This window comes from Nomascus leucogenys, chromosome 22a (assembly GCF_006542625.1).
Source record: "Nomascus leucogenys isolate Asia chromosome 22a, Asia_NLE_v1, whole genome shotgun sequence".
Classification (NCBI taxonomy): domain Eukaryota; kingdom Metazoa; phylum Chordata; class Mammalia; order Primates; family Hylobatidae; genus Nomascus; species Nomascus leucogenys.
Genome location: NC_044402.1, coordinates 127,416,720 through 127,443,734, shown reverse-complemented (window position 1 = coordinate 127,443,734; position 27,015 = coordinate 127,416,720). Strand labels below are relative to the sequence as shown.

General features: G+C 43.7%; 1 protein-coding gene across 1 annotated transcript in view; it reads left to right on the top strand.

Moving 5' to 3' along the window:
• The first annotated feature begins 313 nt into the window (after window positions 1-313).
• IRS1 (insulin receptor substrate 1) overlaps window positions 314-27,015 on the top strand; it is a 66,987-nt gene continuing 40,285 nt past the window's right edge. Inside the window, exon 1 of the mRNA XM_003274703.4 lies at window positions 314-5,155. Coding sequence (XP_003274751.2) covers window positions 1,403-5,134 — 3,732 coding nt within the window. The 5' untranslated portion in view covers window positions 314-1,402 and the 3' untranslated portion in view covers window positions 5,135-5,155. The remainder of the gene's footprint in view (window positions 5,156-27,015) is intronic.

Here is a 27,015-nt window from a genome sequence, read left to right as displayed (position 1 = left end):
CGTCGCCCCCCACCCTCACTCCTGCGTCTTCCCAAGCTCGCCCCCTCCCGTTTTCCCAGACTCCCCTCGTGCTTTCGGGCGGGTAGCCACCCAAACACCCCCGCCCGCGCCCGCCGCGGGGATTCCTGCGGGCCGGGGGCGCCCTGGGTGGCGCGCGGGGAGGGAGGCGCTGCGCCGGAGCTGGCGGCCGCGCAGGGGCGCTGTCCTAGCGCTGCGCCGGGGTCGGCGCGGGCGCCGCTGCAGCAGGGCCGGGGGGCGGAGAGGGGCGGGCGCGGGGCGGGCTCGGCCCGGAATGTAGAGACCTGGGTGGGAGCCTCCCGGCGGCGGCTGCCGGGCTGCCGAGCGCGGAGGCTCCGTCACGTGTTTTTCTCCTCCGAGTGAGACGGCGGCGCGGTCGGAGGGGGCCGGCGCGCAGAGCCAGACGCCGCCGCTTGTTTTGGTTGGGGCTCTCGGCAACTCTCCGAGGAGGAGGAGGAGGAGGGAGGAGGGGAGAAGTAACTGCAGCGGCAGCGCCTCCCGAGGAACAGGCGTCTTCCCCGAACCCTTCCCAAACCGCCCCCATCGCCTCTCGCCCTTGTTCCCTCCCCTCCTCCCCAGCCGCCTGGAGCGAGGGGCAGGGATGAGCCTGTCCCTCCGGCCGGTCCCCAGCTGCACTGGCTGCCCGGTAGCGTTTCGCATGGAAAAGCCACTTTCTCCGCCCGCCGAGATGGGCCCGGATGGGGGCTGCAGAGGACGCGCCCGCGGGCGGCGGCAGCAGCAGCAGCAGCAACAGCAACAGCCGCAGCGCCGCGGTCTCTGCGATTGAGCTGGTATTTGGGCGGCTGGTGGCGGCTGGGACGGTTGGGGGGTGGGAGGAGGCGAAGGAGGAGGAGGGAGAACCCTGTGCAACGTTGGGACTTGGCAACCCGCCTCCCCCTGCCCAAGGATATTTAATTTGCCTCGGGAATCGCTACTTCCAGAGGGGAACTCAGGAGGGAAGGCGCGCGCGCGCGCGCTCCTGGAGGGGCACCGCAGGGACCCCCGACTGTCGCCTCTCTGAGCCGGACTCCAGCCGGGGCTACGAGAGATGCATCTTCGTTCCTTCCTGGTGGTGGCGGCGGCTGAGAGGAGACTTGGCTCTCGGAGAATCGGGGCTGCCCTCACCCCGGACGCACTGCCTCCCTGCCGGGCGTGAAGCGCCCAAAAACTCCGGTCGGGTTCTCTCCTTGGCTCAGCAGCTGCGTCCTCCTTCAGCTGCCCCTCCCCGGCGCGGGGGACGGCGTGGATTTCGGAGTCGGGGTTTCTGCTGCCTCCAGCCCTGTTTGCATGTGCGGGGCCGCGGCGAGGAGCCTCCGCCCCCCACCCGGTTGTTTTTCGGCGCCTCCCTCTGCTCAGCGGCGGTGGTGGTGGTGGCGGTGGCAGCATGGCGAGCCCTCCGGAGAGCGATGGCTTCTCGGACGTGCGCAAGGTGGGCTACCTGCGCAAACCCAAGAGCATGCACAAACGCTTCTTCGTACTGCGCGCGGCCAGCGAGGCTGGGGGCCCGGCGCGCCTCGAGTACTACGAGAACGAGAAGAAGTGGCGGCACAAGTCGAGCGCCCCCAAACGCTCGATCCCCCTTGAGAGCTGCTTCAACATCAACAAGCGGGCTGACTCCAAGAACAAGCACCTGGTGGCTCTCTACACCCGGGACGAGCACTTTGCCATCGCGGCGGATAGCGAGGCCGAGCAAGACAGCTGGTACCAGGCTCTCCTACAGCTGCACAACCGTGCTAAGGGCCACCACGACGGAGCTGGGGCCCTCGGGGCGGGAGGTGGCGGGGGCAGCTGCAGCGGCAGCTCCGGCCTTGGTGAGGCTGGGGAGGACTTGAGCTACGGTGACGTGCCCCCAGGACCCGCATTCAAAGAGGTCTGGCAGGTGATCCTGAAGCCCAAGGGCCTGGGTCAGACAAAGAACCTGATTGGTATCTACCGCCTCTGCCTGACCAGCAAGACCATCAGCTTCGTGAAGCTGAACTCGGAGGCAGCCGCCGTGGTGCTGCAGCTGATGAACATCAGGCGCTGTGGCCACTCGGAGAACTTCTTCTTCATCGAGGTGGGCCGTTCTGCTGTGACGGGGCCCGGGGAGTTCTGGATGCAGGTGGATGACTCCGTGGTGGCCCAGAACATGCATGAGACCATCCTGGAGGCCATGCGGGCCATGAGTGACGAGTTCCGCCCTCGCAGCAAGAGCCAGTCCTCGTCCAACTGCTCTAACCCCATCAGCGTGCCCCTGCGCCGGCACCATCTCAACAACCCCCCGCCCAGCCAGGTGGGGCTGACCCGCAGATCGCGCACTGAGAGCATTACTGCCACCTCCCCGGCCAGCATGGTGGGCGGGAAGCCAGGCTCCTTCCGTGTCCGCGCCTCCAGTGACGGCGAAGGCACCATGTCCCGCCCAGCCTCGGTGGACGGCAGCCCTGTGAGTCCCAGCACCAACAGAACCCACGCCCACCGGCATCGGGGCAGCGCCCGGCTGCATCCCCCGCTCAACCACAGCCGCTCCATCCCCATGCCGGCTTCCCGCTGCTCGCCTTCGGCCACCAGCCCGGTCAGTCTGTCGTCCAGCAGCACCAGTGGCCATGGCTCCACCTCGGATTGTCTCTTCCCACGGCGATCTAGTGCTTCGGTGTCTGGTTCCCCCAGCGATGGCGGTTTCATCTCCTCGGATGAGTATGGCTCCAGTCCCTGCGATTTCCGGAGTTCCTTCCGCAGTGTCACTCCGGATTCCCTGGGCCACACCCCACCAGCCCGCGGTGAGGAGGAGCTAAGCAACTATATCTGCATGGGTGGCAAGGGGCCTTCCACCCTGACCGCCCCCAACGGTCACTATATTTTGTCTCGGGGTGGCAATGGCCACCGCTACGCCCCAGGAACAGGCTTGGGCACGAGTCCAGCCTTGGCTGGGGATGAAGCAGCCAGTGCTGCAGATCTGGATAATCGGTTCCGAAAGAGAACTCACTCGGCAGGCACATCCCCTACCATTACCCACCAGAAGACCCCGTCCCAGTCCTCAGTGGCTTCCATTGAGGAGTATACAGAGATGATGCCTGCCTACCCACCAGGAGGTGGCAGTGGAGGCCGACTGCCGGGACACAGGCACTCCGCCTTCGTGCCCACCCACTCCTACCCAGAGGAGGGTCTGGAAATGCACCCCTTGGAGCGTCGGGGGGGCCACCACCGCCCAGACAGCTCCACCCTCCACACTGATGATGGCTACATGCCCATGTCCCCAGGGGTTGCCCCAGTGCCCAGCAGCCGAAAGGGCAGTGGAGACTATATGCCCATGAGCCCCAAGAGTGTGTCTGCCCCACAGCAGATCATCAATCCCATCAGACGCCATCCCCAGAGAGTGGACCCCAATGGCTACATGATGATGTCTCCCAGTGGCGGCTGCTCTCCTGACATTGGAGGTGGCCCCAGCAGCAGCAGCAGCAATGCCGTCCCTTCCGGGAGCAGCTATGGAAAGCTGTGGACAAACGGGGTAGGGGGCCACCACTCTCATGTCTTGCCTCACCCCAAACCCCCAGTGGAGAGCAGTGGTGGTAAGCTCTTACCTTGCACAGGTGACTACATGAACATGTCACCAGTGGGGGACTCCAACACCAGCAGCCCCTCCGACTGCTACTATGGCCCTGAGGACCCCCAGCACAAGCCAGTCCTCTCCTACTACTCATTGCCAAGATCCTTTAAGCACACCCAGCGCCCTGGAGAGCCGGAGGAGGGTGCCCGGCATCAGCACCTCCGTCTTTCCACTAGCTCTGGTCGCCTTCTCTATGCTGCAACAGCGGATGATTCTTCCTCTTCCACCAGCAGTGACAGCCTGGGTGGGGGATACTGTGGGGCTAGGCTGGAGCCCAGCCTTCCACATCCCCACCATCAGGTTCTGCAGCCCCATCTGCCTCGAAAGGTGGACACAGCTGCTCAGACCAATAGCCGCCTGGCCCGGCCCACGAGGCTGTCCCTGGGGGATCCCAAGGCCAGCACCTTACCTCGGGCCCGAGAGCAGCAGCAGCAGCAGCAGCAGCAGCCCCTGCTGCACCCTCCAGAACCCAAGAGCCCAGGGGAATATGTCAATATTGAATTCGGGAGTGATCAGCCTGGCTACTTGTCTGGCCTGGTGGCTTCCCACAGCTCACCTTCTGTCAGGTGTCCATCCCAGCTCCAGCCAGCTCCCAGAGAGGAAGAGACTGGCACTGAGGAGTACATGAAGATGGACCTGGGGCCGGGCCGGAGGGCAGCCTGGCAGGAGAGCACTGGGGTCGAGATGGGCAGACTGGGCCCCGCACCTCCTGGGGCTGCTAGCATTTGCAGGCCTACCCGGGCAGTGCCCAGCAGCCGGGGTGACTACATGACCATGCAGATGAGTTGTCCCCGTCAGAGCTACGTGGACACCTCGCCAGCTGCCCCTGTAAGCTATGCTGACATGCGGACAGGCATTGCTGCCGAGGAAGTGAGCCTGCCCAGGGCCACCATGGCTGCTGCCTCCTCATCCTCAGCAGCCTCTGCTTCCCCGACTGGGCCTCAAGGGGCAGCAGAGCTGGCTGCCCACTCGTCCCTGCTGGGGGGCCCACAAGGACCTGGGGGCATGAGCGCCTTCACCCGGGTGAACCTCAGTCCTAACCGCAACCAGAGTGCCAAAGTGATCCGTGCAGACCCACAAGGGTGCCGGCGGAGGCATAGCTCTGAGACCTTCTCCTCAACACCCAGTGCCACCCGGGTGAGCAACACAGTGCCCTTTGGAGCGGGGGCAGCAGTAGGGGGTGGTGGCGGTAGCAGCAGCAGCAGCAGCGAGGATGTGAAACGCCACAGCTCTGCTTCCTTTGAGAATGTGTGGCTGAGGCCTGGGGAGCTTGGGGGAGCCCCCAAGGAGCCAGCCCAACTGTGTGGGGCTGCTGGGGGTTTGGAGAATGGTCTCAACTACATAGACCTGGATTTGGTCAAGGACTTCAAACAGCGCCCTCAGGAGTGCACCCCTGAACCGCAGCCTCCCCCACCCCCACCCCCTCATCAACCCCTGGGCAGCGGTGAGAGCAGCTCCACCCGCTGCTCAAGTGAGGATTTAAGCGCCTATGCCAGCATCAGTTTCCAGAAGCAGCCAGAGGACCGTCAGTAGCTCAACTGGACATCACAGCAGGTGCGTTTCATGGTGACAAAGTCAGAAGACAAAACTGCTTTTAACCTTGTGCTTGAATTCTGTTCTTCGCCTCTGCCCCTTCCTGTTCTTTCCCACTGCTTCCTCAGGGAGAATGCACTTACATTCTCAGGGCACACAAGATGCTTACCCCACACTGACATCTGGCAGAGAGTCAAACAAACATGTAGGAGCAGCCACAGGAGGGCTTTTTCGTTCGAGAATTCCCAAGTGAAGTAGTTACTGCAGTATTTTTAAAACGTATATCCTATGCCAGTTCTGAGGTTTGTAGAGTTCCTACGTAAGAAGCTTGATTTGTTTGTTGAAGTTTTCTTTTCACTATATATTTAGATCAGCCCCCGGAAGGGACAGTTCTACAAAAAATATTTGTTAACACAGGGGCTAAACCCTTCCTTATCTTAAACTATCTTAATAGTTTCTGGGAGCCCTTAAGGGTGATCTTATCGAGTTGTTCTCTGTACTTTTGTTCTGTGATTTCATAATACCAGGGTAACATAAACAGCAGCGGGAAGCATTGATTTCTATTTATCCTGCCCTAAAAACATCAGGAGTAGGAGCTTTTTAGAAATACGTATTTAGAGAGAAGTACCTATCTATTTTATGATCTCTCAAGAAAGTAATTATGGGTGACGTTGTCCTTTTGTTCATGTACCAGGATTTGTGAAATATTATCCACACGCCGACCCACCATCCCACGGGCCTGGCCTCTCTCGTACAGGATATGCAGGAAACTGTATGTGTCTGGGACCCATTATTAAGAGTTATGCGAGTTCATCCTAGGATGTCTGCCTTACAGTTATCTCTTCTTGCACTGAGACATTACAGATATCATTTGGGGGCTACCATATATCTTCTGTAAAATTACTTTTATTTGTTGAGAAGAATGCATACTAAGTCAGGAACATGCCTTAATATGTTTTGTTTTGTTTTGCATTGAATAGAAGGGCTAAACTGTATACCCTCCACTTTTAGGGTATTTGTTGTGTGCCTTTAAGTTCAAGAGTAGACACCGCAGTAAATGCTGAAAGTTGGCTTTAGGTCTTCTGTGGCTAATGCCGTATTGAAAATGAAAAACATTTGTAATAGGAAATTAGCCTGCCCTTCGTTCTGTTGATCCTGTTTTCTGGTGGTCATAATTGTGGGTAGAAGAGAGGAGTACAGTTTGCAAATAATGTGATGAGCTGGCAATGCAGAAGTTTCCAGCATTTGGAAACACTTTACTCTGACAAACTGATTATCTTGTGAATTTTATCTATGCTCCACAGAATGAGCTTTTAAAAGCACTGATTTTTCTTAATTTGTATCCATTCATAAGAAATTAATCTGTGCCCTGGTTTCCTATTGATAGGTATTTATTTATCATGTGTTCATAGTCTTCTTAATTCTGTTTCCAATATTTGATCCATATAATTCTCTATTTTGTAGAACAGTAAAAAGGTATATGAACACTCAAATGAAGATTTTAGGTGATATGTTACAAAAAGCATTTATTTGATCAGTATTTACTTCAACATTTATTTTCATCATTCACTAGAAGATTTAATTGTGTATATCAATGTCAACAGTACAAATCTTGTTATATCAAATGATGTTTTTGGGAGTCAGAATCCCTCAACACTTTAAGCATTTGTATTATAAAGTGCCTCACTGGTAAAATAATGAGAATTTGAAGGAAACCAGCCCAGCAGAACTAAAATTTTGGTTTTAAAGGAGATGAAGAGAGTAAGTTTTTCTTACTTGTCATCTTAATTTGTTTAGGTTTCTTTTTATAGAGTAGAATAAATGATGTTTGCTCTGAAGAAAATTGATGACCAACTAGAATTTTCATTTTTAAAAAGGGCTTTAAAATAAAATTCTCCTATGTGTTGGATGCATTAAAAAAACAAAAACTCTACAAACTTCTATCCTTAACCTTCTTTGGGAAAATAAAATATTCTGGAATAATCATATAATCCTATTTCTAATAATTCTGGAGTAACAATAGACCATGCTTTGCACCGTGCCAGGAAAATTCTACAATGCCTATTTGAGATGTTTGTTTCGGTGTTTCAAGTGAGGCACCAAATGCTACCTGGCACATTCACATCCTCAATTCTGCTTGCTTGCCTGTGCCCTGTTGAGTCCAAAGATGTTATTCCATAGTTATCTGAAACAGACAGAAGTCAGACCTGTGAGTGGCAAACAGCTTCTTCTCCGAATGAGTATGTGTGTGCAAACATTATTTTCCTCACTTCCTCAGGAATTGCTGTGTTTGCTTCTTTTCCTCATTTCTCAGGCAAAACCTGAGACTCGGTGAAAGGAATAGAGGTATGATGAGGCGTGCGCTCTGTTGAAACATCTCGGCTTGTTTAAAATTTTTCATTATCTGTTAGAGGAGAACACTTGTGAAGCGCTGAGCTCAGGAGCTCGACTTGTTGGAAGCCTTTCTGCTTTACCTGTAGTCCAGTGACCTTTTCTGCCTGCCTTTCTCTTGCATAGCCTCTTAGTTCTGGCCTGCTCGTTTTCTAGTACTATCCCTGCCATCCCTTTGTTTCCACCTTTTATTTCATGTTCCTGACATTGTCCTTTTTTTCTTTTGCTCCTTTTCAGAATTTCGCAGTACTTGTGGCCCACTCTCTGCAGAGAGTAAATTGAGAGCCCAAGAAGCAGGGCAAAAAGAGCCTCTCAGACTCGGTCATAGCAGCCCTGCCACCTTTACCCGGCATCAAATTTGTCTTTTAGTTTTGAAACTGCAGCTGACAAAGACACAGACCCCAGCCATGCCTTTTGGGTTCAGTTTTTTTGTTTTTGTCATTCTTTGTTATGCCCTCCCCCTTTAAAAGAAAAAAAAAAAAGAAAAAAACAAACAGAAAAAGACTCTTTCCATTTCTTTTTCATTCTGTTTCCTTTTTTGTGATGTCAAGGATTCCGTACCTCCAAGGTTGCCTCCCCTCCCTCCCCTTTCCCCAGCCGTGTGGCCTTTTTGGCTGGCGCAAACCCTCTCGGCCCTGGCACTTTCCCTTTTCCGGGTCACCTCCGCTTCCTGCATTCCTTCTCCTCCCTCCTCCGAGCCCCCTTTCGCCCGGGGTGGGGGAATATGCAGCCAGACCGCCCTCGGGTCTCCCGCCCCCGCCCGTCTCGGGTCATCCCGGGCAGCCGGGCCCCTTCCCGGGCCGCGTGGTCGGCGCTGGCGGGCGAGGCCCCGCCCTCGGGCACAGCAGCGCGGCTCCGGGTCCCGGGCGGGCGGGGCGGCTGGGCGCTGATTGGCCCCCACCACAGCCAATCAGCGTGTGAAACGGCTGAGCTGCGGGGGGCGCGGGGCGGGGCTCTCCGCGGGTTCCCTGGCGGTGGTGGCGAGCGGGCGTCCCTGGGCCGCTTTCTGCCACCCCGCCTGGCACCTCTTTCCCGCGGGTGCCCACAAGCTGAGCCACAGGCCCCCCTCCGCACCGCGCCCGCCGACTGAGGACGTTGTGCCCTCAGCCGTATTCTTGCATTTCGATCAGACTCCTAAGAATGAAAAAGTCCAACCAGCCCACGGACGGGGGCCGGAAACACACGCTTCCTTTTATTTTTAATTGAGAAAAATCCAGGCCGTAACCATGTGACGAGCCCCATTTTGTTTCCCTCCTGTCTTTACTACGGTTTACTACGAGGCCACGTTCCTTCGTTTTCCCGTCTCGAGATCCGCGAGCAGGAGGGAGTCCCGCACGTGGCTGCGGGCCTGCGGGCCGGGTGGGGTTGGCCCGCGATTCCTGCCCGCCCCCCTCAACAAAGGAAGGGAGAGAGACCTGCGAATGCTGCGGCTGCCATCCTTTTGGGTCATGGGGTGAGGGGGAATTCCTTTGGCTTGAACGTGCCCTAGGCTCCATACACTTTACTGCAAAGCACCTGAGCTAGGTAAGAGCTGGGAAAACGCATCCTCCTGGGCTGTGAGGGAGCTCACAGCGAGATGAAAGACGGGACTGCAGCTTGCAGATCCTGAGAACCCGGTGTGACAAGGGTTTGGGTAGTGTGTTCCTTAAAGGCTTGGAGGAAGTGCTGTCGCGTTCTCAGACACAGATTCATTTTTCCGTCATTGACAGTCCCAGTGACAGCCCGTCAATTTAGGCTGGGCACATCGATTTTGAAAGCTTGCTAGATTTGTGTTGTGTACCCTCCAGTAACCAAAATTATGTGAGATATACTACTATATGGGATGGAAAATGTGTTCAGATTTGGCCTTTCTAAAATAAGGAAAATAAGAAAGAAAAATGCTATGGGAGTATTTTCTCCTCCTCCTCCTTCCCTCTCAAATAAGTATTTCTCACCAGCCAGCGTCCCTCTTGCGTCACTGAATCATAAGATCCCAGGGCAGCGCTTTTTCTGAGGGGCCAAGTGAAACATCACAGGTGGAAACGTACCAAGCAAGTGCAAATGTTGTGCCCCAAAACTGCTACTGAGCAGTGGGAGAGAGTTTCTCTGTTGTTCCAGAAAAGTTTGAGCAGCTAATAATTTGCTTAATGTTTGCAATTGTTTAGGTAGCTTTTTATTTTAAAAATAAATCCATAAAAGTTGCATATGTTGTAGTCATTTCTCTGAGTTCCCCCTCAATAAACATTATCTCCAGCATTGCCTTTCAGGAAGAGACTTGGGATCCAAAGGGCATGCCACCTTTTTTTTTCTTTTTTTTTTTTTTTAAATCAGAATTCCAGGAAAACACCTTTGTGCTATCTTAAATGATGCAATGGAAAAAAGCAGTTCTTGGGAGCCAGAGATCTTGGGCTCCAACACAGCCTGTGCCCTTCTCTAGCTGAGTGACCTTGGGCAAGTCACTTAATTTCTCTGGACCTATTTCTTCATCAGTAACTTGAGGATTTTGTTCTAAATTATTCTAACCTCCTTTGCAGCTCTAAACATAGGAATGTTATGGAGAAAATGACTGATACTCTTTAATGGGTCAGTTGCAATGAGGATTCTTTCCGAAGAAGCTGTTGACAGGGTCATGATAAAGCATTGGAATAGCCTGTTATGTCCATTTCTAGCCTTTGGATCAGAGATTCTTTATGGACAGACTGGGGCCTGGAAGGAAAACATTGTTTGATTCAGGCCTGACATTAACTTTTCTTGCTTCAAGGGAGCATTTTCAAGTTTTAACAAACCCTAAGACAAACCCTCCTGACTGACCAGCCTAAGTTTTTGGAACCATCTCTAGACTGGATTATGCTCCTCTTCCTTCCGCCTTTTTAAACATAAAATGTGTGTGGGAATGCAAGGCACCTGCTAGTTCCTACATCCTAAGGTCAGCTCTCAGAAACATCCCACCCCTCCCCACACTATAGAGTAATCTTTAACCAGTGCACACTGCGGAAATTAACACATGCATCCTGTTGGAAATCACCTCTTTTTCAGAGGTGGTGTGTTTGTGGATAATGTTTCTCATTTGTACCATCAGTGTTCTTCAGTGAGATAGCCATTTAAGTGAATGGAAAGGAAATTTGAGAAGCCAACTGGGGACTATAGGAGGTCTTCCACAATTTTTTGTTTAGCTTTATTTTTTTCTCTTAGGTGTATGAAACAACTCAATATTTCTCTTGCTGGCAAAATTAGTGTTGTCCAGATTTTTTGTGCTTTAGGGTTTTTGATTAGTTAGTTGAGCCAACACTGCTTTTCCAACCCTGTGTTATCTTGGCTGTTGAGTTGCCAGTATATTCAGAAGCTCCGACCTTTTTTGTCCCTCCATGTGGATTTCACAAGTCATTAAAATAGTCTGTTGCCTCTTAAGAAACTCCATGGACTTATTCTTTTCCAATCCTTTCACTATAATCAGATATGTGTCTTAGCTCAATAGAATATAAATGGTTCCTTTTATTTTGATGGGTTGGTAATTTAGTATATTGGAACATTTCACAGTTTTAAGGTTTTGTTTTGTTTTAAAGAAAGCCATTTCCTCAATTATTTCCTCATGTTACAAAGTTACTGGAAATTGTATTCAAGGAAAATAGCTTCTTATGAATCATGCTTGAAGCCAGTTTCACACTAAAGATCCTGTAACTTTTTTTCATACTAGTATTTTTTTTGCATGTAAAGTAATAGATCCTGCCTCTATCACATTTATAATTATGTAACTGATTTATTCTTTCGTTACCTTATTAGTCCATAGCTATGCAGCAGACTTTGAAAGCTCTTTTTAAAATGTTATTGAAACATGTTCAGAAAGTGTAATCATACTGAATTTTAACTTAAAATTACATTTTAATGTTAGTATGATATAATAATTGTATACTAATTTCAAACGAATATGACGTAGTTACAAAAATTTATTGTAAAGCTTTTTAAGAGGATAGGTTAGTAAGTATCATCTATTTGCTTCTGTTTTCGTCTTATACTTTGGAAATGGTAGTATCTTTCCCATTCTTAATTCACAGAAAAAGGGAGAAGATGGATTAGATAAGTATAAGGTACTGTCATGTATGATAAAAGGAACACTTTCCATTTTAATAGTATTCTTGCAGCAGGCTGTGCTATAATCTATTTGTTGAAATAAATTTGGTTGGATAAATGTTATTTGTGCTTATTCAGTGAGTCAGTGATCTTTGAATAATAGAGCTTTGAAAAAGATGTGTTTATGTTGAAAAGGCTTTTTGACCCTTTTTCTGTATTTTCCATTGATAATGGCAGTATAGTTGAATACATGGGTCAGACTATGATTATAGTTGCAGTTATCTTAAAGCAGAGTAGAGATTTTGTGGTTTTATTACTCTACCAGGAATGTTTTATTGAGTAAGCTGAGTTGGATTGCATTCATTGTATTCCTTTTACCGTCCCAAGTTTTACAAATATTGCATATTACATATGTATCCTTGTACTCCGCTCTTATTGTTGACCAAAGAATACTTTGATGTGTGTTCTGTGATCCTCCCTGACGTATTTAGGTCATGTTGCTGAACAATATCACTTAATCTTGAGAAGTTTTCTCATGTTTGTTGAAATGATCAGACTTTTTTTTTTCAAATATATGTAATGTGGCAAACAAATTATGTTTTGCACAGAAAGTCATGATTTTTACTTTTAGGAAGGATATGATCTAAGTGAGCTAGCAAAATATTAAAAGACATTTATAAACATTTAGCAGTTAATTAAAGGCCACTGGAATATTCAGTAATTGCTAAGTAGTCAATTATAATTTATCTAATCTTCTCCAGTCATCATGTCCCTATTCACTTAAAAATTATTTGGAGGGCTCTATGGATATGAAAAATAATTATATTTACCCTTGAGTTTTAGGGGTTGTAGGGACAATCAGAATATCAGAAGATCTTTAATTGTCTTTAATACTATTCAAGCCCACCACCCATTTCTCAACCCTAACATAAATTATCTGCTTTTGGTCAAATAGGCCCTAAGCCATTTTTTCTTTTTCTTCCCCTCTCCTTCTTTTATTCAGTAAGCACTATTGAGCACCTATCGTGTTCCAAATAGTACACCTTTTATTGAAAGGGGATGAAGGTAGATTCATGGAAATGGAGGGAAAAAAAATGGTACTGAGAGGAGATCACCAAAGTAGTTACCAGATTTCTTATGACATAAGTTATCCGGGAAAAACAAATCAAGATTACGATTATGTAGTTCACAAAAGTTGGCATTTTTCATAAACCTAAAGGGCAAAAGTGCCCATCTACCTTAAAGGTTTGTATTTTTCTGAATCTTTCTAACCATGCCTTCCTCTCTGACAATACCATCAGCATACTAAATAATCAGGAAGGAACTCTCATTTGGAAGAATGGCCCATTTTTGGATATTAAGCTTGCAAACATAATATTGACAAAAAGCAGGAAAAAGATATCTTTGCTTTGGATCTTTAGTCCCAGTGAAAGCAACCAGAAGAAGAGGCATCCAGCTGTTAAATGAAGAGGGGTTGAATGTGGACTTGTTATGGGGTGGTCAGTGTTAGGAAACGTGGGGGGAAAGTGGGGGCTACAAAAGAAATTTTAAAGTCTTTTCTTGCTATCTTAGCTTTGTTATTCAAGGACTTTTTTCTTTTTTTTCCTTTGGGTGGGTGGTTTTTATTTTTAATAAAGAAAAGGTCTAACACTTTGAACTGTGGTTCCTTGCTTGCTTCTGGCTGGAAGTATAATTGCTTTTGAGATTTCTCTCCCTCTGTTTTGATGATATGCAGTCATATTTATTTTTAAATTTGTGGTAGTCTCTTACAGAAACATTTTTAACAAGCTTTTTTTTTTTTTAGACTACCAAGTTTTATAATAGCTTGCTGGGTCTCTTCACACTATTTTTTTCTCTATATTTTTGTATAGGTGATACATGTACATGCTATAAGTTTCCAATTTTTTTTTTTTTTAAGGTAGAGAGTGAAAAATAAGGCTTCCTCCCACCTTTGTCCCCAGTTTCTCATAGGCCACCATCACTGCTGGGTTTTGTTTATCTTTCCAGAGATAGACTGCTTATACATTTTGAAGCTTTGTAATAGAAAGTTGGTTAAATGCCCAACTGCTCCAAGTCTTCTATGGAAGAATATGCTCAGATCCCAAATTTCAGCACTTAAAGGGGCACAGCAGATAATACACCTTGTACAACAGACTTACTGTTTTTTTTTTTTTGTTGTTGTTGTTGTTGTTACTCTTAAAAGGAAAAAAAAGGACACACTACTTTCCATGTCTCTTTTCAATCCTCAGTTTCAAAAAGTTTCTAGTGATTAATCTAACATAACAGTAAAAGGGGAAAAGCATAGGTTAAAAAATGATCTGGTTTTTCAAGTTGGAAATGTGCAAATTAAGAAATGTGTCTTATTTATTTATTTGTTTATTTATTGATTTTTGTTTGCTTTTTGAGACAGAGTCTCACTCTGTCACCCAGGCTGGAGTGCAGTGACACAATCTTGGCTCACTGCAACCTTCACCTCCCAGGTTCAAGCCATTCTCCAGCCTCATCCTCCTGAGTAGCTGGGATTACAGGCGTGCGCCACCACGCCTGGCTAATTTTTGTATTTTTTAGTAGAGATGGGATTTCACCATGTTGGCCAAACTGGTCTCAGACTCCTGACCTCAAGTGATCCACCCAACTCAGCCTCCCAAAGTACCGGGATTACAGATGTGAGCCACCACACCTGGCCAGAAAAGTGTCTAAGTTTTTAAACACCACCAATTTAAATCTTTACTACTTTATTTTCTTTTCCTGTTCACTTTCGTGGTACTTAGGCATTAATTCCCCCAAGACTGAGTGAATAACTAGTTCTTAATATAGTATAATGAGATTAAGTATTAAGGTTAAGGATCTTTTTGAAGAGTTTCTGGATACCAATGTCTCATATTTTTCAGTGCTCATAAGAATTAATGCTTTTTATTGGAATAGTCTTTCAAAACATTTCAAATTCTGGGAGCAATTAATTTTATACATAAGACTACATACAACTAATTAATGAAATTTATTCACAGTAGTGATGTCCTCTCACTTATTTTCTCCAAAGTTATTAACACTGGACAGGAATGGAATAAGGAGAATCTACCCTGTCTCCTAAGGAAGGTGTGTATTGCTGAGATAATTTCTACCTTGAAGCAAAGAGGAGTTTCTCTAGTGGTCAAAAACATTTATGACTGATACCCTGCTATTCTTGCTAATTGTGGCCCAGGAAGAGAATGAATAGAATGGAGTAGCTCTTGTTACAAAATCGAAACTTTCAAGAATGTGGTAACAGGTAACATTTGAATTAGAGGCTGGGCGTGGTGGCTCATGCCTGTAATCCCAGCACTTTGGGAGGCTGAGGCGGGTGGATCACCTGAGGTCATGAGTTCGAGACCAGCCTGGCCATCATCGCGAAACCCCGTCTCTACTAAAAATACAAAAATTAGCTGGACGTGGTGTCAGGCGCCAGTAATCCCAGCTACTCGGGAGGCTGAGGCAGGAGAATCACTTGAACCTGAGAGGCAGAGATTGCAGTGAGCCGAGATCACACCATTGCACTCTAGCCTGAAAGACAAGAGTGAATATCTAAAAAATAAAAAATATATAAATAAATAAATAAAAAACATTTGAATTAGAATCATCAGTGTTTGATCGTTTTTTTGGTGACTTACCAATAAGAGTATACTAATAGCAGTAGTATTTGTTTTCTTCCAGATTAAAGTAAGGAGGAATGAAATTCATTCATATGAAGGAAATTTTTAAAAAGCTGTTAAAGAGTTTTATATATGAAGCTATCTAGTTTCTCAGGTGTATATATCATTTAGCTTTCAATATGTAACAAACCACAACCAAATAAAGTGCTTTAAAACATCAGTCATTTAATAGGTCACAATTCTGTGTGTTGGTAATTTAGGCTGAGTTCAGCAGGGCAGTTCTTCTGCTTGTCTCATCAGGGTAAATGCATGTGGTTCAGTCAGTTGGAGGATTGACTGGGGGCTGGTTTTCTAGGATGCTCTTCCTCACATATCTAGTAGATGATGCTGGCTGTCAGTTGGTGCTTGCTATTGACTGGTCCACGTGTCCCCAGCAGGCTGACCCAGTCCTCACGTGGTATTGAACAGGTTCCCAGCAGCAAGAGCAGGGAGGCAATGAATGCATAAGTACTTTTCAAGCCTCCGCTTATATCACATTTGCTACTATCCCATTGCCTAAAGCCAGTCACATGGCCACACCCAGTATCAAGGGGATAAAACAGAGATACTGTTAGAAAATCCATATTTTCTGACTTACTATGATACCATAGTATACTAAATGCAGTTATTTTGTTGTCATTAGTAAATGTTTATCAACTGCATGTTGAACATTTAGAATAAAATTATTCTTAGATGTTTATAGTGAACAGTTCTACCTTAGGGTGAAATATCAGTGATTTCCTTCATACCATTTTTTTTGGAAAAACACGAACACTTATATTCCCTTAAATAAATATTCATTGAGTTTTTTTCTGTGAGGCAGGCAGTGGAGACTGAAATAGGTATGTCCCTGCCTTTGTGGCACTTTACAAGGGGCAAAGAATAAATAAGTAAATAAAGAAATATGCTACTGCGAAATGTGGCATGAGGAAGAGGAAGGGCAGAGTGTTATGAAGTAGAATAATGGGCACTACTGTAAATGTAGGGGCAGGAAATGATTTCAGAAAATACATAATGTACTTCTATTATTCAGGTTTGTAAAGGAGAAACCCATATTTTTATATTACATGCTTTGTGGGCCAAGTGCAGATTCAGGTCTTGATGGCATATTTTTAAGAGTTAGAGCTCCTTAAGGAATACCTCTTATTAGTTGAGTGAAGGCTGAAAGCTCACCTCTAAGTAAAACATTGAAAAATGACTATTGAGGTTTCTAGTAGTAGATGTGGTTGTCTCTATTTTTAGTGCCATTGGTGGATGGTGAAAATATACTATTTGTTCTAGATGTCTACTATGAACTAGGTTAGAGGATTACACTTTGTTTTGTTTTGTTTCGGGACAGAGTCTCACTGTGTTGCCCAGGCTGGAGTGCAGTGGTGTGATCTTGGCTTGCTGCAGCCTCCGCCTCCTGGATTCCAGCAATTCTCCTACCTCAGCACCTGATTAGCTGGGATTATGGGTGTGCGCCACCATGCCAGGCTAATTTTTGTATTTTTAGTAGAGATGGGGTTTCACTATGTTGGCCAGGCTGGCCATGAACTCCTGACCTCAAATGATCTGCCCACCTTGGCCTCCCAAAATGCTGGGATTGCAGGCATGAGCCACAGCACCCAACCAAGGATTACACTTTGTAACAGTCCTCAGGTGGCTCACATAGGACTTGAAAGCGAATATGGTACTGGAAGGGAACCCAGAGCCAGGGGATATCTTCCCACTGTCCCTTCACCAGTGACTGACTGCTTGTCCGCACTTACACAACAAGCTGAGCCACATGAGAACTGGTGCAGGGCGCTGGACATTTTGTGGGGAGAGGTGGAGAGCAAGGGCCTAAATGGAGTCAGAGACTTTGAAATGGTTTGAAAGGGCTTTCGCTGCCTGAGCATAAATCTAGATTTGGGTAACGCAAAGTTGCGATTATTGGAAAGCAAATGCAAATGGTTTGCCACATCGCACTCAAAGCAAAGGCAGTACTTCAGTTAACTCTTCACCCAGCTCTCCCATCAGCTACTATTTACATTTTTCTTTTACCAGAATCTCAAATACCTTAAATGTTCCTGAGGTTACAGAATAAAACAAAACAAGACACTGTATAAAATATGTCATGGAGGGGAGCCGAGAGGGAGAGACTGAAAGTTGACCGTGGTGGTATTTATATAGTGATCTTGGCAGCTCTAGTCCACCCCCCTAACCCACCCCTTACTAGCTCCCTCTGCCCCCCTTCCCAATTCCAGCATACCCTTTGAACCACAGCTAAACAATAACTTCCTTTCAAAGCAAATCCCATTCCTTCTGGTTAGGTTAAGGAATATTAATATTACATTTTTAAAAGAATGGGTAATAAATTAATTTCTAAAAATATTTTAGTTCCACTTGTAGAGTACCCTGGAAGTTACCAAGAATTAAAACTCCCTTTTGCCCGTGTGTGTGTGTGTGTGTGTGTGTGTGTGTGTGTGTGTGTATTTAGGGGTGAGGAGGAGGGCTAGGGAGTGGAAACTGCAGTCCAATAAAAAAGGTTACATTCCTAAAACTTGGTCTTTAAAAATATTTTGCAGCCTGAGCCTTTAGTCCCTCACAAGTCCCTACAAAGGCCGACCTTCAGAAAGTGTACAGGCTTGTTGTTTCTTGGGCCTTTGAACTGGGTGAAGAATGTGTCTCAAGATGGAAAAATGAATGGCTGGTGCTTTAGCCTCCAGCTTGAAGCTCGCTGGAGGAATGTTATTGTGTCTTCAAAGCCTGCTTCCCACCACGCTGTATTAGTTAGATGGGCTCATGGAAAGCGTCTTTGCATTATCAAGTACACAACAAAAACTCATACCACCCAATTCGATCTAATTCACTGGCTCCTTTTAGGTGGATTTTTAATTAATGTGTCTCTCTCTATGAATAGAGAGCCCCATTCCACGGCTCCCTCCCTACCCCGACTCAGGATTTACTGTTACTCACCACTTTAGGAACCTTCAGCATTTTTCTTTTCTTTTCCTTTTTTGTGGATGGGAAATATTATTTTTAAAAATAATGGCAGAAGGTGTTTAGGAACAACTTACTTAGCTAAGAAGAGTTCTGAATGGATTTCCAGGGAAAGTAAGTAAAATTGCATTTGCAATGTAAAATCAATGCATTTAAATGCTTTGACCAAAGAAAATGCCCAAATCTTTTATTAGCTGGGTTCAAGTGTGCCAACCACCCCCTGCCTTTCCTTTTAGTTCAGAAAATTTACCCCTTCATGAAGGATGATGGAAGTGGTAACACCACCTGTCCTTGCTCCAGTTACTGGTTTTATGGCACTCCTTCCTACTAAAAATTGTGAGTTATTTGAGAGTAGGCTCACTCTTCATTTCATGACTCCATTATCCAAGTTGGTGCTCACAAAACACTTACCACATTGAAAACATATTTATCAACAGTTCAGGGAAGAGTCTTGGATCAAGGGAGACGATGGCTTTAGAAAAGTTTCAAGCAAGAACAATAATGTGGATATTTTTTGAGTATCTCAAACCATTTCATTTGTCAAATATTTTAAAAATTCAGATTTAACAATATCAGATATATTAAAAAGTCAATCAAAATTACAAGAGCATTTGTAATCTGGTATGACTGGATATAAAAACTTCGATAAAATTAATTGCAACTTCCTATGTATCTTAAATCTTGGACACTTCCTCCATTCCCCCAAACCATTCTTTTAAAGATTGACAGGAACTTTGCTTTGTTTTGACAAGATTTATTTTTGTGCTTCCAACAGTAGCTCATCAACTTTTATTCTACTAATATAGTTCTTCTGATGTTAATTGTAGCTTACTGATCTAGGTCATAGCATACCATTTTCACTGACGTTTCAGATATCAAAAGCAATGAGAAAATTATTTGAAAAATAAGCATTATATCACAGCTACCTCTATTTTAATTTAATTTAATTTAATTTAATTTAATTTAATTAATTAATTTATTTGACAGGGAATCTTGAGCTGTTGCCCGGGCTGGAGTACAGTGGTGCGATCTCAGCTCACTGCAACCTCCGCTTCCTGGGTTCAAGTGATTCTCCTGCCTCAGCCTCCCAAGTAGCTGGGATTACGGGCGCCTGCCACCATGCCCAGCTAATTTTTTGTATTTTTAGTAGAGATGGGGTTTCACCATGTTGGCCAGGCTGGTCTTGAACTCCTGACCTCATGATTCACCCGCCTTGGCCTCCCAAAGTGCTGGGATTACAGGCCATGAGCCACCGCGCCTGGCCGCTACCTCTATTTTTAAAAAGAAGCCAGTTAGAAAGTTTAAGATTCATAGATTTCCCTCCTGGTGTGTCCCATTGCTCCTCCTTTTTCTTCCTCTTTGTTGCGAATTAGCCCCTCTACTAAAATATGGATAAGGTTTAGGAAAAGGAATTAAATTTAAATGAGTCCATTTTGCCAGTATAGCCCTTGGTAGCTACTCTGCTAAGATGTTACCTTGGTCTGGAAAAATTGAACCTAATTGCTTTGAGCCTTTTCCACTGCATTCCCTGACTTTTGTTTCCACACTTCATTGAGGCTGGACTGGTGTGATGACCGAAGTAATGGAATGTGTATTCTAAACTGGTGTGTCAGCTACTGTAGCAATTGTTTTTAAATATTGTTGGACATTTGAAGTATTGAGCTAAAACTTAGGATCCAAGCACTTTTATAATACTTATAGCAGAACATTTGTCACATTTGGGTATGAAACCCACAACTCCACAAGATCTGTAATATAAATTAGTTCTATTTTATTTTAAATAAGACTTGAGTTATTTATTGGCCCTTCACAGTTGTTTCACATTTTTGCTGCTTTGTAAAACTTCAAGATGTGTGTCCTTATAGGTATGTGTCTGGTATTGAGCTAGGCTATTGCTCTTTTCACCAGGATGGCTGAGTAGATTTGAATGCTCAGTGGAATGAGTCTGGCATTTGGTAGATACTGTTTGTTGTATCTAAATAATGAATGAATGTTGGACCATAGGGTTTTAAAGCACAATATGGAAATATACCAGCACCTCATTTATCTGTAGACCAGAATCATATTCTATTCTGGAAAATAAAGTTTTTCTTAACTACATTACTACTGCTAACACTTGATGGGTATTGAATATTTTCTTGGATTTTTTTGCAGAAGTAAGCTGTTGTAATTGCTGAACCTGAAACTTAAAAGAAATCATAACCAGTCATGAAGCTCTTGGTAGGGAGTCGTTGAAGACTCAAATGTTTGTAGACCCGTCGTAAGAGAGCGTTCTGGTTAAGTAGTACAGTAAGGAGTTAGTGAATTTCTACTGAGTACCAGGCATACTCCTAAGTTCTTGAATTACAACTGTGAAGAAAACAGACAAAAATTCAAGCTTCCTTAGAACTTCCTTTCTTGAGAGCCATATGAGTGAGAAAGCTGTAAAGGACCAACTTCCCCAGGGCACATTTTTGTGATGTAATAGGGCAAATTATAAAAGAGAAGGAAGTAAGAGTTTAAGTTGATGTATATGTGCTTGAGAGAGATTGTCTAACATGAAAGTCAAGATCTGGAACAGGTGACATATTGAGAGAAGGATGTTAGGAGTATGTGGTACATCTGGGAAGCCCTAGAGAAGACTGGGGCTGGCCACAAGTGTGGCCACCTATGTGTACTGGGTATTGGGTGTTGGAGGGAACAGGAATGTCATGAACCATAGCTTATGTTGCAGCTTTGGATGGTAGTAATTTTCACTGGGTATTATTAAGAGTTTTCTTTTTAAGACTATTATGCAAAAGTGATAATGTGTATACTCTAATCTTTCTTTTCCAAAAGTTTTTTTTTTTTAATTGTGTTAGAAAAGTATTTAATGTTTGGGAGGAAAGACTATCTTGAAACTGCTCTTATATAAAAAGCTTTTACTTTGGTATTGCTGTGTATTTTACAAGTAAAGATCTTCAGGCATATTCCTGTTAAATCCATACATCACAAGAAGAAATCTCACAATTTTAAGGTTGCTTTTTCTAGTTGATACAGCTTTTATGGTGAGGAAATTCCTTTATCGCTAACTTAAATCCTTCATTTACATGTGAGAGAATTTCCCTCATTCTGATTTTAGTAGTGCTGACAAATGGCCTTTTTTAAAAATCATGGGGCTATAAATTATATTTTTATCAGAAGATTTAAATTATAGAAATATACTGTAAAGTACTATTAAGTTCTAAAAACAAATTTAAAATAAAACATGATGACCATATTTAAATATGCAGAATAATAAATGGAAAAATCATAACCTTGGCACTGCAACTAATCAGTTTGCTAAAAGAGGAAATAAGACAGGAAATGAATTTTCTAAGAAATTCTTAGAAAAAATATTTATAAATAGAAAATATTTTATAATTGATCAGACAATTCTAATTAAACTGACTATGACTTTTCTGGGTTTCAAATACAACATATATTTATTTGCTGAAATTTAATAATAGGGTCAGTGGATTAGTCCATTTTCATGCTGCTGAAAAAGACATACCTGAGACTGGGCAATTTACATAAGAAAGAGGTTTAATTGGACTTACAGTTCCACCTGGCTGGGGAGGCCTCACAATCATGGGGCAAGGTAAAGAGGAGCAAGTCACGTCTTATATGGATGGAAGCAGGCAAAAAGAGCGCTTGTGCAGAGAAACCCCCGTTTTTAAACTATCAGATCTCATGAGACTCATTTACTATCATGAGAACAGCACAGGAAAGACCCACCCCATGATTCAATCATCTCCCACAGGGTCCCTCTCATAACACATGGGAATTATGGGAGCTACAAGATGAGATTTGGGTGGGGACACAGAGCCAAACCATATCAGTGAGTTTCCTCTGAAAGAAATTTTGCATCATCCAACTATTATATTAAGAACAATAATTCATCAAATACAGTTTACAATTTGGGGTTCTATAAGTGGCCAGGAACTTTAAATAGGTTTGAAAATCCCTTGGAAAACAAAATACCTGAATATTTATATAGTCACCTAAGCTTGTTTTATTATTCATTTTTAACTCAATAGCATTTTTAAAATACACTTTTTTATTTCAGGACAGTTACAGATTTACAGAATTATCGCAAAGACAGTACAGAGATTTACTATGTACCCTACACCTAGTTTCTGCCTTTATTAACATCTTACATTAGTATGATACATTTATCACAATGAACTAATGTGACACATTATTATTAACTAAAGTCCGTACTTTATTCAGAGTTCCTCAGTTTTCCCCTAATGTCCTTATTTTTCTGTTCTAGGGTCTCATCCAGGATACCACATGGCATTTAGTCGTTACATTATGTGTCTCCTTAGGCTGTATCGGTTTCCCAGATTTTTCTTGTTTTTTATGACCTTGACAGTTTTGAGGAATAGAATGTCCCTCAATTGGGATTTGTCTGATGTTTTTCTCGTGATTAGACTGAGTAATGTGTTTTAGGGATGAAGACCACAAAGATGAAATGCCATTTCATCACCTATCAAGTGTACCTGTTATCAACAGGATTTCTCAAGGTTGATGTTGACCTTGATAACTCGGCTGAAGGAGTGTTTGTCAGGTTTTTCTACTATAAATTTAGCCTTTTCCCCACTTTCCATATTGTGCTCTTTGGCAGAAAGTCACAATACACAACCCACAATTAAGGAGTGGGCAGTTATCTACCCCCCACCTGCCCCATCCCATACTCACACACGATTCTTCTGCACAGGAGATTTGTTTCTTATTTATTTAGTCAATTCTATTTATATTAGTATGGACTCATGGCTGCTTATTTTATACCGCAGGTTATAATCCAGTAACACTTTATTTTGTTGCTCAAATTGTTCCAGCTTTAGCCCTTTCAGTTGGCGCCTGTGTCCCTTTGACATACTCCCATCATTGTGGGTTCTTGCTTTTGTATTTTTTTTGAGCATTCCTTTACTTTTTGACACTCCAATATACTACAGGATCACCTTGTTTATTTCCTGCCCCAGTTCTAAAATCATCCATTTCTCTAAGGAGCTGCTTCCTTTTATTGGAGAATGTACAGTCTGCCCTCTGTAACCTTGGGTTCTGCATTCATAGATTTCACCAAGCACAAATCAAAACTATTCAAGGAAAGAAAAAGGATAGTGCATCTTTACTAAATATATACAGACTTTTTCCTTGTCATTATTCCCTAAACAATACAGTATAACAGTTATATGTAGCAGCTACATTATATGATGTATCATAAGTAATCTAAAGATGATTTAAAGTATACCGGAGGGTGTGCATAGGTTATATGCAAACACTACACCATTTTATACAAGGGACTTGAGCATCCATGGATTTTGGTAGGCACAGGAATCCTGAAACCAATCCCCCACAGATACCTGAGGGACAATTACATTGGAAACTAAGATCTGGGAACTAGCAGTGTTTGTTGCTACTGGTATGTCATTTCTCTTTTGCCTTCTCAGCTGATAGAGCATGGAAATATATGTGTGTACTAACCCATACATATACACATCTCTATAAATATTTCTATATGTAACCATCTGTACCTGTACTAAGCCAAACATGAGTTCACATTGCTGTCTCTAACTCCAATCCATTTCCACATGGACCATTCTTGCCTCCTTGTTTATCTGTCACCACCCACCTCAACAGTGTGAAGTCTGGCTGCTACTATCCTTGATCCATTTAATTGTTTGTTCAATTTCACTACATATGTATACATAGCAGTTCAGGATTGTTAACTCTAGCCCTATGGGAAACAACTTTATCAACTAGAGTACAATGCTTCTGTCAAGTTTCTTTTGCCTTTAGTCTTATAGGTTCCCCTCATTTCCAGAGTTACTTCGGTCAGCACCTTATTCTCCTACCTCTTTTACTGAAGTCTTTTCATGAATTTGTAACACATTTAGATTATTTTGTCACATTCTACATTCCATCCTGGGATTGGTGACTTCCTAGGTGTATTTTTTTATTTGCATACATTAAAGTTTACTGTTTGTGCTATAAATTCTGTGGGTTTTGACAAATGCTTAATTACTTATATTCACCATTACAGTATCATGCAGAATAGTATCAAGGCCCTAAAAAATGCTCTGTGCTTCACTTATTCAACCCTTGCTCTCTCTTCCCAACCCCTGGCAATCTCTGATCTGTTTATTGTCTCTATAGTTTTGCCTTTTCCAGAATGTCATAAAATTGGAATCATTATAGTATGTATTTTTATCAGGCTGGCTTCATTTACTTAGCAATATGCAGTTAAGATTCATCCGTGGCTTGATAGCTCATTTCTTTCTATTGCTGGTTAATACTCTTGTATGGATGAAACATAGCTTATTTACCTAGACCACCGACCTATTACGCAATATTTCTCTACATGTGTTTGAAGACATTTGTGAAGTCAGGTCTCAGCTTTCCTTTAATACTAAACATTTTTAGGTTTTGCTCATCATTCCTATTTTTTAAATCTTGAATTAATTTTGTGGCTCTTTCCCAAACCTTGAATTTTTTTTTTTTGTTTCTTTGCTTGGTTTTTTTACATCATTTTCCTCCCCCAAATTGTCCAACATTCTGTAGTACAGTGTTTCAAACCAACCCCGGACTGGACACAGTTAGACATTTGCTTCCTGATTTCCCCATGTTCTCTCCATTTTAATTTGCCCCGTGTTAGTGTTTTACTTTTTCAACGACAAAGCTTTATAGGTTATGTACCGCTTTGGAGCCACTGTGATCATCAGAGCCTTTTTAAGCTCTCTTCCTTGAAGAACAGTTATTTGCATTTTTAAAAACAGATCTATTTGAACCTATCTACCAGTAGTCTTTTTAAACAAGTGTTTTGTGATTTTGATTCAGTATAGACATTTATAACATTTTTATTCTTTCTTACTATAATGGACTCTCAAGTCTCAGGGAATCAGGTTAATGAAGTTCATTGAAGCTTGGCTGTGGTGCTTTCTGTACATCCAGTGGGAATCTGGAACTGCCTGGACTGCCTGGTCTGAGCATCCCTGTCTGGATTTGTAGTGTAGGAACAGGGCTTTCTCTGTTGGACTATAGGGAACTATCTCTGGGATCATAAGGAGGGCCACTCTGCCGTGCCTCACTGTCTATCACCTATCACCTTTATGTGAAAAAAGGCAGCTACTATCCAATTAGCTAAAAGGGCTTGAGGATCATATTTATACAGTCTTTCAACACTCAACAAATACTTGTGAACCTTTACTACGTACAGCGTGGAACCAACCTTAAGACTACTCTCCTGGAGTGGCTACAGTTAACCAAGGCAAAACCCCTTCTCTGCCTTCCTGGGGGAGATGTGATGGGGAGAGGCTGCTGGGTAAAGGGGCAGGCGATGGTGTGGGAAGGAGGTCACAAAAGCACACGTTTTGTTTAAGGACCGAGATGCAAAAGAAAATAAAATCCCAGGTATGCTCCACAGTCCCATTTTTTTTTTTTTTAACTGGCAAGCTAACAAGTTATACAGTCCCATTCTACACAATCTTTTCTTTTTTCTTTTAAAAACACAGACATTGATTTTTCTTTCTCTCTCACCAAAATTGTCTCAGCTTGTTGTATAATTTTGGGAGTAGAATTCCTGACATGCTAGGTCATCCAGATTACAGCGAGGCTTCTTTTATACTAGTGTGTATGTATGTGTTTTCTCCATATGTTTAGAGTTACATGTGTAATATTTCAAACACGTTCCCTTATAATCAGTTTTGCTGTCTGTACTTGTTGACTATGAAGGGCCCCCAGAAGAGTTGTTTCAAATAGAGAACCCAGCTGTTTCTATATATACATCCTAGTCACCAAAATGAATCTTTGCAAAAAAGTTGTTTTTAATTGTTTAAATATTAACTAACCTGAAACAAACCTTATGTTCCTTTATAAACCGATACTAAAAAACAGGAATATATATCTGCTAATGGCCTTTGTTTCAAAGTTTCCAGAAATAGTCCAGCTAGAGTTACATAGGTCATTAGCTACAGACCTCTATGGTATTTATTCTCTTCAGAAGTTCTGTGGCTGTTTGATTTTGCATGTTTCATGTTGTCACCAAAGCCTAAAAGGAATTGGTATTACTGGACTGTATTTGCATTTAGAGTGTGACCAGTTCTCTGGAGTACATATGCTGGGCTATTTATGAAACAACTTCAGCTGACAGCTGAAGATCAGAAGATGCTATTTTGGGAAGTGTCCTAAATGTGAGGTTCTGTGGTGAAAAAAATTTAGTGTCTTACAGATAAGATACTTAAAACAGGAAGCAGTGGTAACTTACTGCTTCCTGTGTAAATATCCTTATCAGCATGGCAAGCTTTAGGTTTCAGTTCTGCTTTCCTGATCCCAAGATTTATTTTCTTGTAATCATCTTCTATAAGAGGACTTAGAATTTTTTTTTAATGTCCATGTAGGGGGAAGAGAAAGAATTTACCAGCATCATTTTTCCTGTCTTGATAAGATCCTTTCATTTCCTGCCACTCATAGTATTTGCTTGGCTAAGAGACAAATTATACGCTACTGTTCACTCATTCATTAGCTATATCTATTGTGTGTGGATAGTATTGATCCTGTATTTGTTTTAGTGCAAGACTAGGTTGACTATTATAAGTGAAAGATCAAATGAAAGTATAGAACCATCATGGACAAGAAAAGAGGAGATGTGAATTTTATTCCTGATTCTGCCACCTCCTGGGAACTGTCATTCTTTGACCTGATTTTCTGGTTCACAAAATTGGAGATAGTAATATTGCCCCAGTCTGTCTTATAATGTTGTTTTGTGGATCAAATGAAATAATGTATGAAAGTAAAATTGTAAACTGTGAA